This window comes from Vulpes vulpes, chromosome 1 (genome assembly GCF_048418805.1).
Source record: "Vulpes vulpes isolate BD-2025 chromosome 1, VulVul3, whole genome shotgun sequence".
NCBI lineage: Eukaryota > Metazoa > Chordata > Mammalia > Carnivora > Canidae > Vulpes > Vulpes vulpes.
The window spans coordinates 115,965,312-115,983,801 of record NC_132780.1 but is presented as its reverse complement, the minus strand read 5'-3'; the positions used below and the strand labels follow the sequence as shown (position 1 = coordinate 115,983,801).

General features: G+C 43.1%; 1 protein-coding gene across 50 annotated transcripts in view; it reads left to right on the top strand.

Moving 5' to 3' along the window:
- The window catches only part of ZBTB20 (zinc finger and BTB domain containing 20), a 753,858-nt gene extending 736,664 nt beyond the window's left edge, over positions 1–17,194 (top strand). For all 50 annotated transcript variants that reach the window (XM_072723877.1, XM_072723729.1, XM_072723898.1 and 47 more), the window contains 2 exons: positions 3,829–5,433; positions 16,360–17,194. In XM_072723877.1, the coding sequence (XP_072579978.1) occupies positions 3,849–5,433; positions 16,360–16,781 (2,007 nt within the window). In that variant the 5' untranslated portion in view covers positions 3,829–3,848 and the 3' untranslated portion in view covers positions 16,782–17,194. The remainder of the gene's footprint in view (positions 1–3,828; positions 5,434–16,359) is intronic.
- Positions 17,195–18,490: the final 1,296 nt, after the last annotated feature.

Below are 18,490 nucleotides of genomic sequence, written 5' to 3'. Positions count from 1 at the left end.
ATGCCTATTCAGTGCCAATCTAAGAAAGAATGGAGTCAGCATTTTCACACCATTCCTTCCTATACAGTCCCTGAATAACCATCTAATCAAGATTTGTTTTCAATGGGGAACAAATCTTCTACAGTAGAGTATTTCAGATTTATTCCATTGGAATCTATACATTAATGCCCATTGGATGAAAGGACCTGCTTTACAAAAGCCTGGACATTGCCTTGCTGTGGCAGAAACTTTTTCCCACTGTATTAGTGCTAAATATAAAAGAAAGCCTGGGAAAGAATTGCTTCAGCATTGTGTGCAGGAGGAACCAGGCGTGCTTGAATGGAAAGGCAGGGTCCCCCATCGCATCTGTACCCGTATCAGCAAAGCCCATTCAGCCTTTCATAGCTGCTCACTGCCGTGTGGGACCAGTGTACTCGGGGAGATGTTTAAAATTGTGTCTATAAAAATCTAACTAGGCTTGTCTCGGGTCAGGTTGTACATGTGTGCAAGTTTGAGTTTTAAAAACCGTCTCTGTGGTTTCTAATGAAGTTGGTGACAGTACTGCAATAATCATAATTGAGGCTATTTAACAACTTTTAGTGATTATCTCTATAGGGTTACCTGATTGTTTAGATAGACTCGACCAAACAAGCACTTTCAATTTTTCTCATGAGATTTTAAGTGTGTGTGTGTGTGTGTGTGTATGAGTATGTGTAGTATGAGGACAGCTTTTGCTGTTGACCATTTCCTACTCTAGAGCAACCTCTATCATCACTTTCAGTGTTTTTATCTTTTCTTCTATGTCCTGAGGATTAGGATGGCCTTAGATCCCTAGGCAATCCGAGTTTCATCCTTCAGTGACCCAGTGTTATGCAGTGAGAAAAGCATCAAGGGGTGTGGGTTCTAATCCCAACCCTGCCTCTTACTAGCTGTGTAAAATTTAGGATAAGTCACTTCAACACTTTGATCTCCTCAACCTTTTTCTTACATCAAATAATAATAATAGGACTTGTCCTAAAAACATAAGTATGGTTTTAAGGAAAGACTAAGATGTTGTATGTGAAAGAGTTTTGCATGCTATGAAATGTTATGTGGATATTACTGATTATGATACTTGTCATAGAGTTTCTTCCCAGAATTATCAGAAAGAAGACGACTTTTCATCACAAGCGACAAGCCTAGTGATATTGCTGTGACTGGGCTAAGAGCAAATGTATGTTTAAAGAGTGTTTTCACCTGTGTGGAAAAAAGTTACTTAATAAATCCATCCTACTCAGAGATGGTGACTTTATTAGAGACTCAACCAATTTTAGTGCTTACTGTTTTACTTAAATAAAAAAGACTTCAGTGATAGTAAAACTGTATATAGAAAACTCTACGTTTTAGTGCCAGGACAAGTTGTTTGATCTCTTGCATTGTTCCATTTATAAACTAAAAAAAAAAAAGTCTTTTAAGTTAGATTTACTGAGACTACATTGATGTCCCAAGGCCTAGAAACATGAACACCATGCTGATTCAAGGGTAGGTGTAGAAGCAGCTGGAGAACATATTGAATAGACTTTTTTACACAGCTTTACAGTGGATCTATGGACACCTAAGGGCCAGACTTCATTTGGGGCAAAACATGCAATGCAATGAAGCAGGTAAGAGTGTGAACTCTAGAGCCAGACCCCCTGGATTCAAATGCCAGCTCTACCACCAATTGCCTCTGTGGCCTTGAATGGGTTTCTTAATTTGTCCAGCCTCAGTTTTCTCATTTGAAAAATGGGGATAGTAATAATACTACCTACATGATAAGGGTTGCTGTGATGATTAAATAAAATAATATGTTAATACATGGTAAGCGTTAAATAAATGAGGGTTTACTCTTGTTGTTCTCATGCTCTATGTGCATGGGGGACTCAGCAAGAACTTAGAATTTGGTCTGCTGATTGATTTCCTGAATACCTTCCTGGGTTATTGGGGCCTTCCTCTGGGGCTGTACTTTGTATTAGCACAGTTATAGAGGATTCACCATGATTCTTTAATCTGGCAATGACAATTTGCTTTTACAACAGTGAAAAAAAAAACACCTAGAAACTGTAGCCCATTGCAATATTTTAGGCACATCACAGACCTAATGGAAGTCAGGACAAGAAGGAATTCTCTTCTGTAAAAATATTATGCAAATCATATGACTGAAAGTGAGCATAAGAGCCTCTAGGCATGTCTTAAGGTAACTGGATATGTGTGAGGCTGATTTAATGTAAAGATGGGAACAAAGGAAATAAATGAGTATATGAAAGGATGCGGCCGCACCTACTGAGCTCAGACAGCATGCAGAGATTGAGTGCAGCAAGGTAGAGCTGGTGTGGTTCCGACTCTCTTGAACTGGTCCTCTCTCCTAAGGCAGAGGAGAAAGAACCTGAGGAGGTGGGCATTCCTCCCATCCCTCAGATCATTACCTCTGGGGGCTGCTCCTCGCAAGACACAGGGATGCCCGGTCACAGGCCAACAATCAGTGTTTGGGCCACCCTGGTTGTGAAAGGCCCACTTGCGTGGCCTCTCTCAAGGTGACTGTTCACCTACGAAGGCAAGAATGGGGAATCTAAGTGAAGAATGGTTCAGAAAGAGGGATTCTTTAGAGCCATTTGAGAAGTGAAGTAGAAAAATAGGAAAGCCCTCAAACTTAGTGGTATAGCCACCCATTTTAATTCTCAGTCTGCAATCCAAATGTAACCATTTTCCCCCGTGTGCAGAGCGCTGGGTGTTAGGGTGGCAATGGGTCAGGCTATGGACAGCCTCCGCATAGCTGACTGTTGTTGCCTTCCCACTGGGAGTCCTTTGATACTTCCCTGGAGCAAGTGCATAGAACACGGTATTGCCTAGGGTGATCATACAGCCCATTCCTGGTTTATTCCTGCTGTCCTCACCTAATTATGAACAGTGCTCCCTTTCACTCACAGAAGTGCCCAGCTGGAACTCTAAATATGATCACCTAGGATACTAAAGTCTCCCAGGTCAGTGCTGCCATGTCCGACCTTTTTAAACACTCCTTCCCCGTTCAGCTTCAGGAAATGCAGAAAACGACCCATGTCACATACCACCACTCTAGAAAGTCCTCAAACAGGTTGTCAGAGATGCCAAGAAGAGTGTGTAGATACAGAGATCAGTGGGTGAGTGCCGCTTTAGCTCACAGGCTGCAGCCTATAGCCTGTCCCTCAAGTGGAAGACATGGTGACAGCTGTTTGGTGGATATCTTAGTGTGGATTGGATTTTCCGAGGGTTTTTGCATACATGATGTGGATTCGGAAATAGACATATAAACTAATAGGAAGGGAGTCAAATTTTTGAACTATGAATATTGTTGCTGTCTATGGATAAAATCAGAAACTGTGGAAACCTGGGGAAAATACAAGCCTTCCCAAAGGACCTCAGCTTAGACCTGCGTAAGGTAGAAGTAGAGCGTTCCATGAGAACCTGTCTTCCATTTGTTTCTCGGGTCTTGTGTGCTGAAGCTGTAGGAAGAGCAGGCAAGTGACCCATCTGTTTATTAGGCTGTCCTACTTCAACTGGCAACCCTGGCTGCAGCTCTAGGGCATTAATAGAGATTCGATACCGAAAATAGCTGGGGTATTGTTGGAGCCAAATTGAAGGCCTTTTTCTCATAGGCGGTCATCCCGGCAGCCCGATCCCCGTGCAAGGCATGTCCATCTCGCCGCAGAGCCCGCTTGTGTGTGCGAGGTCTGGGGTGGGGGTGCTTCCAGGAGCCATGAGTGTAACCCACCTGAGACCTGGGCGTTAGGCATGCAGTCAGCTAGCTCTGACCCACACACCCTGTCTTGTGTCTTCTGTCTTGCCACCGTGCAGGTGACATCAGTTGCAAGGGGATGACCGAGCGCATTCACAGCATCAACCTTCACAACTTCAGCAATTCCGTGCTCGAGACCCTCAACGAGCAGCGCAACCGTGGCCACTTCTGTGACGTGACGGTGCGCATCCACGGGAGCATGCTGCGCGCACACCGCTGCGTGCTGGCAGCCGGCAGCCCCTTCTTCCAGGACAAGCTGCTGCTGGGCTACAGCGACATCGAGATCCCGTCCGTGGTGTCAGTGCAGTCGGTGCAAAAGCTCATTGACTTCATGTATAGCGGCGTGCTGCGCGTCTCGCAGTCGGAAGCCCTGCAGATCCTCACGGCCGCCAGCATCCTGCAGATCAAAACCGTCATCGATGAGTGCACGCGCATTGTGTCACAGAATGTGGGTGACGTGTTCCCGGGGATCCAGGACTCGGGCCAGGACACGCCACGGGGCACCCCCGAGTCCGGCACATCGGGCCAGAGCAGCGACACCGAGTCGGGCTACCTGCAGAGCCACCCGCAGCACAGCGTGGACAGGATCTACTCGGCGCTCTATGCGTGCTCCATGCAGAACGGCAGCGGCGAGCGCTCCTTCTACAGCGGTGCGGTGGTCAGCCACCACGAGACGGCCCTGGGCCTGCCCCGCGACCACCACATGGAGGACCCCAGCTGGATCACGCGCATCCACGAGCGCTCGCAGCAGATGGAGCGCTACCTGTCCACCACCCCCGAGACCACGCACTGCCGCAAGCAGCCCCGGCCCGTGCGCATCCAGACCCTGGTGGGCAACATCCACATCAAGCAGGAGATGGAGGACGACTACGACTACTATGGGCAGCAAAGGGTGCAGATCCTAGAGCGCAACGAGTCCGAGGAGTGCACGGAAGACACCGACCAGGCGGAGGGCACTGAGAGCGAGCCCAAGGGCGAAAGCTTCGACTCGGGCGTCAGTTCCTCCATAGGCACCGAGCCTGACTCGGTGGAGCAGCAGTTCGGGCCCGGGGCGGCGCGGGATGGCCAGGCCGAACCCGCCCAAGCCGAGCAGGCCGCAGAGGCTCCTGCCGAGGGCGGCCCGCAGCCGCACCAGCTCGAGACCGGTGCCTCCTCCCCGGAAAGAAGCAACGAGGTGGAGATGGACAGCACGGTCATCACCGTCAGCAACAGCTCCGACAAGAGCGTCCTGCAGCAGCCTTCGGTCAACACGTCCATCGGGCAGCCATTGCCAAGTACCCAGCTCTACTTACGCCAGACAGAAACCCTCACCAGCAACCTGAGGATGCCTCTGACCTTGACCAGCAACACACAGGTCATTGGCACAGCCGGCAACACCTACCTGCCGGCCCTCTTCACTACCCAGCCCGCGGGCAGTGGCCCCAAGCCTTTCCTCTTCAGCCTGCCACAGCCCCTGGCAGGCCAGCAGACCCAGTTTGTGACAGTGTCCCAGCCTGGCCTGTCGACCTTTACTGCACAGCTGCCAGCGCCACAGCCCCTGGCCCCATCCGCAGGCCACAGCACAGCCAGTGGGCAGGGCGAAAAAAAGCCTTATGAGTGCACTCTCTGCAACAAGACTTTCACCGCCAAACAGAACTACGTCAAGCACATGTTCGTACACACAGGTGAGTGCAGGCTCCCCGTGGGGGCCTGGAAGCAGGCGGTGGGTGTGAGGGGGCCGTGAGGGGGCCGTAGGAAGAAGGGAGGGGCAGACAGCAAGGGGAAGGGAAGGTTTGGAGTCATCTTTCAGATTTGCAGGAGACCCCGCTGTCAGCCATCTTCTAGAAGCCCCAACAGTACCCCCATTGTAGGAATGAAGCATCCTGCCACCAAAGCTCAAAATGACAGAAACCCTAGGGAGAAGGGCCCAATGGGGAAAAGTCTGACAAAGAATCTACAGGCACAACATCCCTTAAATATGCTGAACTTTGCGATACATTCTTTGATTCTAGCTGTTTCGAACTGGAAAAGTCCTTGGAGATTATATACTCCAGTCACTTCATTTTACAGATCAAAGTCATACAGGCAGAACAGGGATGCGAGTTGCAGTGTGTAGTAAATTCTGTATGAACCATCAGCTTGAAGAGGCCACAACAAGGCTGATGCAGGCTTATGCTGTATTTGTGGTCCCTAAAATGAAGAAACGTGATAGTTTCACTCTATTTTCAATTGTTTATTCTCTTTTTGACATCTAGAGACCACAGTCTGGTCTGGGCACTACCTTTTCAAAAAACAGTAGACTGATTGGGACATATTCAGAGGAGTATAATCGGGATGCAAAGGGATGCAAAGCCATGGCGTATCATGGTTGAAGGTTCTAGGGCTGTTCAACCTGCAAAAAAGAAGACTCAGAGTGTCTTGTAAGCCACATCCAAGTATTTGAGCTTTGGGGGCAGCATAATATAGAAAGCTGGAGCTCTGGAGCCACATTGCCTAGACTCGCAATTAGACTTAGCCACTACTGATGTCTGTCACCTTTCTGTACTTGTTTCCTTGTCTATATAATGGAGATGGTAATAATATATCTCCCTTAGAGTATCGTCTTCAGGATTAAGTGAATTAATATATGAAACTCTTAAAACAATTCCTGGCACATAATCAGCACTCTATAAATGGTAGCTGACATTAGCACTGTTAGCTTTATTTAAATGGTTGGGAGGAGAGAAACATTAAGCTTGTCTTGGAGCAGGTAGAGCACTACTTGTCCACCACCCTTCAAAAGGTAGAACTGGACCAACGATTGGAAGCTATAAAGGAGACTCTTTCAACTAAATAAAAGAAGCTGCTCTAAGATAGGATAGACAGCCTCCAAAGGGATTGAGTTTCTATAATTAGAGGTGGTCAGAGAGAGAATGATCATTTCATAGGGATGTTGTAGCGGGGCCTCAGTCATTAGGTGACTAGTTGGGTGGGCTGGTGTTTCATCCCTGGATTCTGTGATTCTAGAGCTAAGATCTCCTGACTGCCCAGCTAGTGCACTTTTCCAGCTCAATTATGGAACATAGAAGTGAGAACTTCATGGATGCTCCTCCATATAAGTGACCACATATGAGATATGATTTCACATAGATTCTCTTGTATCTGAAAATACTTATCCCAGTGGTGATCCCCGTATTTGAAATTCCTATCATGAGCCCCTCTTCTGGTGTACCTCTGGTTCCAGAGCACCCCTGTTAAATGACAAATAAGTTGCCAAAAAAAATTACCTGCTAGAATTACAATGCATGAAAACAAATTAGTTCCTCCAAGCAACCTTGTTTCTCAGTTCAGCTAGCTGATGATAGGACATAAGGCAGATAAAAATTTAAGTTGGAAAATAGAATGGAAGGAAAACAACAGACACTGAGACAAGTACCCAACATGGAAGTGAACAACTAAAACAGAACATTCCTTACGATGCACTTTGCCTTCTTCACAGTCAACTTAAGACAGTAGGTAAATCTGTATGTGCCTTTGTGTGAATCAGTTGTTCTAAAGGAGGATGTTTTCACAACTCCAATGCAACACAGTAACTCACTACTGAATTCAGGAAGGAAATCAGGTAGTGATAAGTCACTATGTTTATTTAGGGTAAATGTGAATGTACTGATAACCTGAGATCAATCAAGGGCAATTTCCCATGTGGTATGGGCATCATCATCATCATTTGGTAAATTGACCAAATAGTAATATTTTTAGTTATGTGGCACTTTATGGTTTACAGAGCGCTCTCACATCGTTTGTCCTTTCTTCTTCTGAATTATTGTCATACAAACCATCAAACTAAATATTAGGGAGGAAAAAGAGACCATTTGTGGAAGTGTCTCATTAGCCAAAGTTCACTTTGCTGGTCTGGGATCCATAAACATTTCTATTCTCCCTCTCCCAGACCATGCATCTCATCCAGTAGACCTACATGGGTATAAAACTCACTTTTCTGTAAGATCACATACTGAAATAAGGCTGTAAATTTGCAACACAAAATTTTCAGTGCACTATCAAAAATTGTTTTTTTGCTATATAAACGCATTTATCCAGTGGATTCACTAAAGGATTCTGTGGTTAACCCAAATAACTAGATTTGCCCATGAGAAAACCAGTAATGGGTTTGTACATTTAGACCTCGTAGATACAAAAGTTATGAATAAAGTCATTTTCTAAATCTGAGTTATGCTCAAAGTGTAGCCTTCAGATTTCTAGTAAACTATGAAGGTCCTCAGTAAATCATGAAGGTTTTATATTGGTGTGTATAACATGGCAACATCTGGGAACAATTAATAATACACAGATATCACTTGAGCACCTCATTTAGAAGAAGAGACACTCTTCCCATTCACCCTGAATTATTTGGCAGTGGCAGTTTGGAAGGGCCATCTGTCTATCAAGACTTTTTTGTCTAGCTGAAGGAGTCCATAACCTAACAAAGTTAAAGAACAATTGGTCTAGATTTTTCAAAAGGCAAGACAGCCTGAACATATGGAAGTAATTCAGGACCTGGATTCACTGTGGCCTCCATTTCAAAACAGAGTTCTCTCCAATTTCTTGGGAAAACATAAAAAAAAAAAAAAAACCCAGAGCCTCCCAACTTCATAAGAGCCCAGTGAAAATGATAAAAATCCAGAGCAAAAAGTCTAAATGTTGGTCTGAAAAGATTCTAGAAAGTATTAGGGACACTTGGAAGGATAGGGATGGTTTCAGTATTCTCACCTATAACCTAATCTAAAAGAATCTTACTAAGAAAGAGTAGCTTGACAGAGCTAAAAGGAAGGAGATTTGGGTTCTCTGCATCACAGCTATTATGCATGCTACCTGGCTTTGCATTTCATTCACTCCAACATTTAACGTAAATAGTACTTACTATCCACAGCTGCAGGGAATCTATTCTGAGATGTGGACTCCAAATAAAATTCTGTGGAGCTCTGTGTTAATGATCCACATATTCACTGAAAGGAAGTATTTGAAACAAATAAGTAGGCTATTGTATTGACTTTGGAGCTAAGCTCTGCGGTAGAGAACCAGGCAGCCCTGGCTGTAATGCATATTCCATAATGATTATAACACTGAAACTTACAATGGGGACATAAGTGAAATTTATACTAGAATTCGATTATTTGGGTTCTGTTTTGATTCCTTTAATTGGCTGCATGGACTTAAGCAAGTCACTTAATTGTATAACCCTCAGTTTCTTTGAGTTTATAATGGAAAGAATAATTTTCCTCCCTTTTGAGTAGATGTAAAGGTATCATGCATTTAAGAGGTTTTCATAAAAGGTAAAGTACTAGTTAATGCTTAAAAAAACCCATCATCATTATTACCTGAGCCCCCTCCACCCAAGAGACACTGACTTTCTTTGCACTATCTCACATCTCTGAATAATAAGCTCTTGACAGATTTCCTTCCTCTACGGAATTCAAACGCTATAGCCACGTGATACTTCTTGGGTTTCCCCTGAACTTCCTTCATAACATCAGCATTTTTTTTTTTCACTTCTGAATGATTTTTTTTAAGAGTATAAGAAAATCCCTCACCTAACTACTTTCTCTACTCCCCAACAAACCACAGCGGTACTCCATTTCTCCCAGGAGTGTCTCAAGATCACTTTACTACGGCTTCATAAAAGTTGTGAGATACGAAACTAAGAGTTAAGGATGTATTTGAAAACAAGAGAGTCAGAGAAAAACAGATAACCCAAACCATCCTGTCATGGAACCAAGCGGGGCTCCTCTATGTCCCCTCCCCTCAAGAGAAAAAACAAAAGTCAAAAGAATGGGAAATAGAAGGGAAAGACAGAGGACACAGAAGGACAAGCTTTGGTGTCAATGTGGATACAGAAGGCAAGCAACAGGGAAAATTCAAAGATAACCCTGAAACAGTGGTTTTCACCACGTGATTCCCATTCCAGCAGCATACAGATTCACAGGCCCATCCAGACCTGAATCATCCATCCAATAATCTGTGTTTCAACAAGCTCTGATTCAGTGTAGGTTGGGAATCATTTCCCTAGACGGCTGGGAAAAGGCAAGGATAGCATCAGGTTGTTTGTGTTATGTAACATGGTTCTCTAAAATTCCACTCTTAAGAACATATGCATTTGGAAAAAGTAAACCAGTTGAAAATAACAGCTTGATCTTATCGTGGATAAGTTATAATATGGGGGCAAACACCTCATTTATGAGAAATGAGCTAAGTTTCTCAAACTGCACGAGTGACCACAGCAAATACGTGCCTTCTGGCACTTAGAAGTACTGACTTGTATTATCATTATGCAGTTGTCTCTACACCTTCCCATTATAATGTGAATTCTGTGAGCCAGAAATAACTGATAGGTAGATAGATAGCTGGAGATAAAGATAGTTATATATCTTATATATCAGCATACCCAGCATAATACCTTACATACGATGAACATTCAATAAATATTTGATCAGTGAATTAATCAAATGACCATGATGGCTTTGGAGGATTTATTTACCCCCAGGTATAGGGGATATTTATTACCCTCAGGTAATATATATATTTTATATATATATATTATATATTTAGGACATATGTATAGGACATCCAGTTAAATTTGAATTTTAGATAAACAACTGTATTTCTAAGCTAAGTATGTCCCATGCAGTCCCATTCATTGCTTTCCTGAAAGTCAGATTTAACTGGTGTCATGCATTTTATCTCGCAGTACTATCCAAGTAGAACTTTCTTTTAGGACCCAATCTTAGGACTTTTTGCTTTTTAACCTATATATGGGGGCACCTGGGTGGCTCAGTTGGTTAAGTATCCAACTTTTGATCTCAGCTCAGGTCTTGATCTCAGGGTCATGAGTTCAAGCCCTTTCCATGCCCAGTGTGGACCCTACTTAAACAAACAAACAAAAATTATAAATAAATAAACAAAATCTGAATATGAATACAGGCTGGCATATGTAATTGCTTAGCAAATACTTTTTGAGTAAGTGAATGAATGTTCAGAAATGTGGGCACACGTTCCAGGAGAATTTAATTCAAGGGACTTATACATAAATGCATTATTTTCTAGCAATACTTACATTTCTCTTTCTTTCTTTTTCTTTTTTTATTTGCTGGGGAATTTATTGTATCCTCATTTCTACTTGTGTTTTCTTCCCTAACGTGTGGTAGATGTTTGAGCGTTTTTCGGAATCATACTGTCAACAGCCCTGTTTATCAGTGACTGGCTTTAGTCCATTAGGGTCATCTGCATATATGATAATCTTGTGTGTTACTTTGAGAAGCTCAGCTCTTTCAGCCATGAATTTGATATAAAAAAATATGGGAATAATAGTAACATAACAAAAGTCAGAAATAGTGTAAAAATACTGAGATCAAGATAATAATGGGATAATCCTCATGCGGAATTTGGGCTATTAATTATATCAAGCCAGTGGAGTAATAAACAAATATCATATTATGAAGTAAGAGAGGCTTGTTTTTACCACTCTCTGAGTGACCTTCAATAAATTCTACAATCAACCTGAGCCTTAGTGTTTTTGCCACAAAATATATAGATCTTAGTAATTCCTACTTTACACAGTTGCTATAAGAATCAAATAACATTATTTCTGTGAAAGCACTTAATCACAAGTACTGTAAAATTATCAAAGCCATTTAAGAACATATATGTTATTAACATCCTAACATTTTGTCACATAATCCAGAGAGCCGGAAATCGTTAACAGGAGGAGGAGGTGATAATCTGGCTAAGCTGGTATCATCCTCTCATCTGTTACTGACTTTTTGGATGACCCTCAGGATGTTACTGTACCTCTTTAAGGGAGATCCCATCTTCTGAGGATATTAATGTCTACCCTGCTCATAAAGTTGTAAGAAAAATGAAGTAACGTAGATGAAGTTCCCTGAGGTCTTCAAATTCTGCCTAACACCAAACTGTTAGTTGTCACTGAGGCCAGAGATGTTTTGTGAATACAGTATGTCCCCCAGTAGGCAGTCCCACCCCCCCCCACCCTAATCAGCCTTACAGTCCCAGCTGGCACCAGAATCACACCTTCAGAACTGGAGAGAAAGGCTGGCCCTCAGTCACACCAGCCGCATCTCAGGAATGTAGGCCTCCCTTCAACTAGACTTCTCCAATGGAAAGCGGACTCTTCAGCCAGTGAAAGCTCTGCGTGGCTCTGAGCACCCTTCCATTCTTGCCACTGAAGCTTTCCCATTTTCTGTTGTAACCTTGATGTTCTCCATTCAAGGACTCCTGCTCTCCTCGCCAGTGGCCATCTTCCCTACCCATACTCTCCTCTTCCTCCCCTGCCACCTGCCGTCTCGCCAGGCTCCCAGCCTCAGTTGGTGGGCCCCTCACCAGACTCCCCTGAAGAGGAGGGTGTTATGCTAGAGCAGATGATAGAGAGGTCAAGAGAATGGGAGAGATGGGTGGGAACGGTGCTTCTAGAAAACATCCCGGTAACAGCATTCACTGTACCTTCTGCAAGCCAGTAGAAGCCTGGTAAGAATGAGAAAGAATCAGCCGAATAAATGGGTCCTTGCTAAGCCCCCACTACAGAAGTCACTATTCAGAATTGGGGTGTTGTTCTCGCTTTGGGAGCACATATACCAGAATTGGGGTGTCTCGGCCCATTTAGGTATCCTTTACTTGAACTTTAGGCAGACCCTCTGTATCTATTAACCTAGCAGTATCTTTCTTCTTCTTCTTTCTTCTTTCTTCTCTTTTTTTTTTCCTGACTTAAAATCATGGTGGAGTGTCAGTGCTGGCCCACAAGAAGGAGCTTAAAAGAGGCCCTTTAGAGAATAGCATCTCTGAAAAAAACTGAAGAAAAGTCTATGTGTCCACCACCCTACCCCCCTGCTGTAGGAATTGTAAAGGACACTGCCCTCCCTGTGGTTTCTCCACATTGGACAGTTTCTTGACCTCCAGAGCTCAGTTGTCACTTGCTCAGAACCCCTCTGTCAGTGCTAGGTGCTGATATTTTACTCATGGTGCCAATTCTTTGATTAGCAAATGTAACTGAGAGCAGACCATACCCTTAACTGTGAATTACATAGCTTCATTGATTATCTGAAAGTTTTTTGTTTGTTTTTTTTAAAATCCTGAGTTGGCTTCCCCATGCAGTGCAAGTTATTTCTCAATTGGTTTCATTTATCATCAGTTCCTTTCTACTGAAAGAACAGTTGTTTTTTTTTCCCTTAAAATAACCGCATACTCTGGCTAAGTGCTTTATCTCTTTAATTTTCAAAATACCTTCACAAGACAGGTATTTATTGTAGTACTCTCAAGTTACAGATAAGGAAACTGAGGCTTCTAGAGGTTAAGTAACATACTCAAGTCACTCAGCCAAGGAAATGGAATTCATATCTGACTCCCATATCTGGATAGCCCCAAATGGAGCATTTTAAAGTGAAGGGGCTTATATGAGCTTCTCCCTCATGTTATAATTCCGGTGTCTGCTTTGGACTTCGTATCTCTTCCTAACACAGTGATGGATTTGCCATTCCTGGCTCTAGACTCAGACCTGAAAAGCCGTCCACTTCCACTCATCTTAACTCTTCATTTCTCCACATCGAGAGCAATAATTAGCAGACCTCATCTATTTCATGTATAATGTTGAAAGCCCTTTTGGGGTCCCTATAAGTAAAATGCAGGAGAACAACAAGAAAGAAAAATAGTAACATTTCTACAGAGTGCTATTATTTCAGATCCACACACATATATAAGTGAAAGTTGCAGCTGCCTGACTAATCTGAAAATAAGCCCCATTTAGTAAGACAGTTCTGAAATACCTCTGCTCTACCAACACGGCACCCTAATAATTATAGAGAGCATTTTCCTTTAAGGAGCTCCCAAGTGCTTTGCAAATGTTTTTCCTCATTAACTGTCATGCCATTTTTTGCAGTAGGGAAGGGAACAGGATACCTTGTCCTATTTAAAATGTGGGACTGCTTATGCTGTGAATGATTGAAGCAGGTTGCCCTCAGGTCATGTGCTGACAAGGCCTAGACCAGAGTCCTCAGGGGTTGTGGGTCAGGATGGGCAGAAGGCCACTGAATCTGCAAAGGGCCATGGCAAGTGCTCCGTCCAGCTCCTCACTTTCCGAAAGGGAGACAAACCCAGGGAGACTTAGAAAGCCCAGGGTCACACAGATAATTAACAGCTGAGCCAATACTACGTGCATACAAACAACATACAGACGTATGCTATGAAGGGAAAGATAACAACTGTGAAGAATCAATTTATAGTCAGATTAGAAGGTTGTGAAAGCAAAAAACCTTCAGAGTGACCTTGCCTAGAGGAAAAACACACTGTAAGAAGGTGAAAGTTTCAAACAGCAAGTGCATTTTAACATAAAGTTTCAACTTCCCAGCAGCCAAAATACCATCTGGAACTTAAGAAGGCAAGCTTCCCATTAAAGGTGACGGGTGGCTGTGTTTTAAAAGTTAGTTGACCAGCCTATCACAGCCTCTAGAAAGTGTACTCATAGCACAAGGATGGCAAAGACCAGCTCGAGTTCAAGTATGTGTACAGCTGACAGAAATGTTCCAACTAAAAATAACATGCATGACTGTCTCAGGGAATCTCTCATTTCAAAAGAATGTACTTCCATCAACACCATGCGTAGCCTAAATGCGTCGTTTGGGAATGAGGCTTCCCCAAACTCCCCGCTTTGTCTAAAAGTGAACTTCTTCTCTTCTACCCCTGTGATCCTACTGACCATACTGTCCTATCTGTGAAAATAAAGGGAAAGAAACCAGAGAAGAGTCAAGAGGAGAGGGAGTTAGGCCAAAATGTTTGCAAATAACTAAGGGAAAAAGAGCTCGAAGACCAATGGCATTAGTTAAGAAATTTGTGGCGTGAGTCCTGAACAAGTCAGCCATTTCTTACTACCATGTGCTTCAAAACATATCCTTTTAGGTTTATAAACACAATTAAAAAGGTTTCTGATGAGATAAAGTTCCATGAAACAGATCATGGACATAAAGCGCTACACTGAGCCTGACACACTAAGCACCAAATATGTGCCGATTGTTTTCACTGCCGTTATTACCGTGATGACTCAGACCTCTCCTGTTTCAGAATGGGAAACATGGGAACACAGTCAAGGCACATATTTTCATTGGAAGTTAAGTCCATTTTAAGAAATAGATTTCCTACCCTGATAGTCCACTAATTGAACAATGACCCTAGAGAGTTTCAAAGGCTTTGGGCTTTAGGCTGGGTTATGGAAGGGTACATAGAAGGACTTTCTTCTCCGAGGTGGGTGTCTCCACTAGGCAAATCAGTAATAAGGTAGGACAGATGGAAAGACCCTACCTAATGCATTTCATCTCACCTGTCAAGAGTAGAGCTGAGAACTAACAGCACCAACAAAAACAAGGCTCTGCTTATCCAAAAACATGTCAGAGGCCCATGGACATGACTTATAGAGGAATACTTCATGTGGCCAGTTAGTAACAATATTTTTATTTACCTTAGTCTTTTCAACAAGCTTGATCGTTTGGTTTCTACGCCAACAGCAAACCAGAGCATTATACTGAGGAGAAAAGAAGGGTTTTGGCCAACAGCCTGAGAACAAAGAAAGAGAAAACTATTTTCTAAATTGACCCGAGAGTTCAGAAATGCGTATGGAACCATTTAATTGGGGCGGGGGGAGAGAATAGTTTTATAATAAGAATACCATGCAAGTATTCCCACACCACCCTTGGTGGTCTGCAAAGTGATTTCATATGTATTTATGTCAACACCAGCGCAGTGAGGTAAGTACGGCTGTATACCTCAGAGGCATCTGGAGATTTGTCAGAGTGCCATGCCGAATGTTGGTGCCCAGATTTGGACAGGACCGTTGGACTCTGAGATCACTGTGTTGTCCGCCACCTACCCTACCTCCACACCAGGCAAGACCCATGTGCAGCTCAGGGCAGTCAAGATGGAAATAGCCAAGTAACTCTAATTCTACATTTCAGGAATATTTTTGTGTAAAATAAATAAAATCTAAAGTTCTCATCAGAACGACTTGCTCCTACGTTGGCCAGTATTTTCCAGACCCATCAAGGCAAAATGCATTTCCTAGACAGAATACTGGAAATGGAAACTATCCCCGAAGAGCCAAGCTACGTAAACACTGTCTTTAGTTTCTAAAGATTGTAAAGAACCCTAATTCTTGGACGACCTTTCCCCCTCTCTTATTTCTTGCATGTGTTTGATCGAATTAATGGGAAACACATAGTTAAATCCACACATTCACGAGGAGGCTGAAAATGACCTCCCTAAAAGTAGCCCTCCCTTTTCTCCACAGAATGACCTTTGAAAACCTTTGGTGGGGAATAGCTTGCGGTTTTCCAAGAGAGCCATTTTTTCTGGCATGGGGAGGTGGAAGGCCAGACTGTCCTGGCATCCCCTGAAAGCAAGGTTTCTCAGCACATGAGAAGCCAGGAAGGACTGGATCTTTCCACCCAAGGGTGAACCAATCGGATTTTTTTTTTTAATTTTTCTGTTTTTGTTTTTTGTTGTCTTCGTTTTTCTGTCTCTCATTCTCCCTCCCTTGCTGTGTCTTGCTCTGTTCTGCTTGCTGTCTCTCCCCACCTCAACAGGTGAGAAGCCCCACCAATGCAGCATCTGTTGGCGCTCCTTCTCCTTAAAAGATTACCTTATCAAGCACATGGTGACACACACAGGAGTGAGGGCATACCAGTGCAGTATCTGCAACAAGCGCTTCACCCAGAAGAGCTCCCTCAACGTGCACATGCGCCTCCACCGGGGGGAGAAGTCCTACGAGTGCTACATCTGCAAAAAGAAGTTCTCCCACAAGACCCTCCTGGAGCGACACGTGGCCCTGCACAGTGCCAGCAACGGGACCCCTCCTGCGGGTACACCCCCAGGTGCCCGCGCTGGCCCCCCTGGGGTGGTGGCCTGCACGGAGGGGACCACTTACGTCTGCTCCGTCTGTCCAGCAAAGTTTGACCAAATCGAGCAGTTCAACGACCACATGAGGATGCATGTGTCTGACGGATAAGTAGTCTCTTTCTCTCTTTCTTATGAACAAAACCACAAAAAAGAAACAAACAAACAAACAAACAAAAAAAGCTATGGCACTAGAATTTAAGAGATGTTTTTGGTTTCGTTTTGACTTTCTGTTTTCGTTTTTGTTTCGTTTCATTTTGTACTACATGAAGAACTGTTTTTGCCTGCTGGTACATTACATTTCCGGAGGCTCGGGTGAATGATAGTTTTCCCAGCCTCCCTCGGATGGTGGCCTTAAGGCCTGGTAGTGCTTCAAGAGGTCCACTGGTTGGATCTCTAGCTACTGGCCTCTAAATACAACCCTTCTTTACAAAAAAAAAAAAAAAAAAAATCTTTAAAAAAAAAAAGTAAAAAAAAAAATTTTTTTTTCACTTGTGAAGAGCACTACAAAAATATATAACAAAATCTAAAAGGCCTACTGTCTTTAAGTACACCGCTTGCAGTGTTTCAGTGGACATTTTAACAATTCTGGCCGCTTGGACTTCACAGTAACCAGTTAAAACTGTGGAATATCACTTCTGGTCGAAAACCCAGAGGAAAGGCCCTGCTGTTTTCCACCTACCACATTGTCTGATTTCATAAAAGGGCTGGGGGGGTGGGAAGGGGCAGTGGGTTCGGTGGTGTGGGAAAGGCGAATGGCAGGCTTCTCCCCCAGATTCTGCTCGAGTCCACACACCCTGGCCCACCTCCTCCATATCCCCCCTTTCAGCAGAAGCCAGGAAGACTTGGACAAGCATCAAGCAACAGTGGCTATCGTATTTATTCAGTGTCTTCGCTGAGCCACAGCCTCAGCACAATCAAGAGGGACTTTCATGAAAGGCAGGAATGCAGATAAAACAAAGATATCAGAGGTTTGCACCTACGTTTCTAGGTACAAGAGAAGGATTCTTTCCAACAATCTTTGCAAAAAACAAAAACAAAAAAAAAAGTGTCAGGATATATTCTTGTGGAAGAGAAAAAGAAAGAGAAATGGAGGGTGGGGGGAATAATTAAAAGTTCTTGAGGCTTTTTTAATTCAAAATTTTATAGAGGGGCAAAAGTGACGTTTACCAGATAGAATGCTGATTTTTTTAATATATTTGCAACAGTATTTGTGTAAAAAAAAAAACAAAAAAAAGTGAGATTGTTAAAAGTAATTTTTTTTTCATTTTGGTTTTGCATACACTGCCACCAATCCCTTCTCTTTTATTTTATTTCACACACATATATATATTTTTTGGTAAGTCAAGACTGTTAAGGTTAGCGATACTGCTTCCAGATAGAAAGAATAAAAGGCAATTAAAGTTATATTTGAAAGAGAGGAAGGATATTTTCTTCATATTTTTTTTAATTTTTCTTAATTTTTATTATTTTTAAGTATTGCCTGGGTTGATGAGGGCCTCTGTGGCCAGCCCATCCCTGCTGTAATTTGAACTGCTGCTTTGTATTTTGATATGTAGTTCTTTGACTTTTAGCAAGCTTAAGTTGCTCCACTGACTATTTTTTTCAACTGATCCATCTAGAATTCTGTTCTTTTTCATGGGAGGACTTTATCTTTCAGAAACAGATTTCTTGCTTCTCTAAAAAGTTCATTGAGATCTTATGATTCTAGAATTTCTATTGCCTTTACTTCTTTTCTTTAATGAAACACTAGTAGTCTAGAGGTCGTGACAAATGGGTTTTCTTTTTGTGGTCAGCCAGGAGGAGTTCATGCCTCCTCAC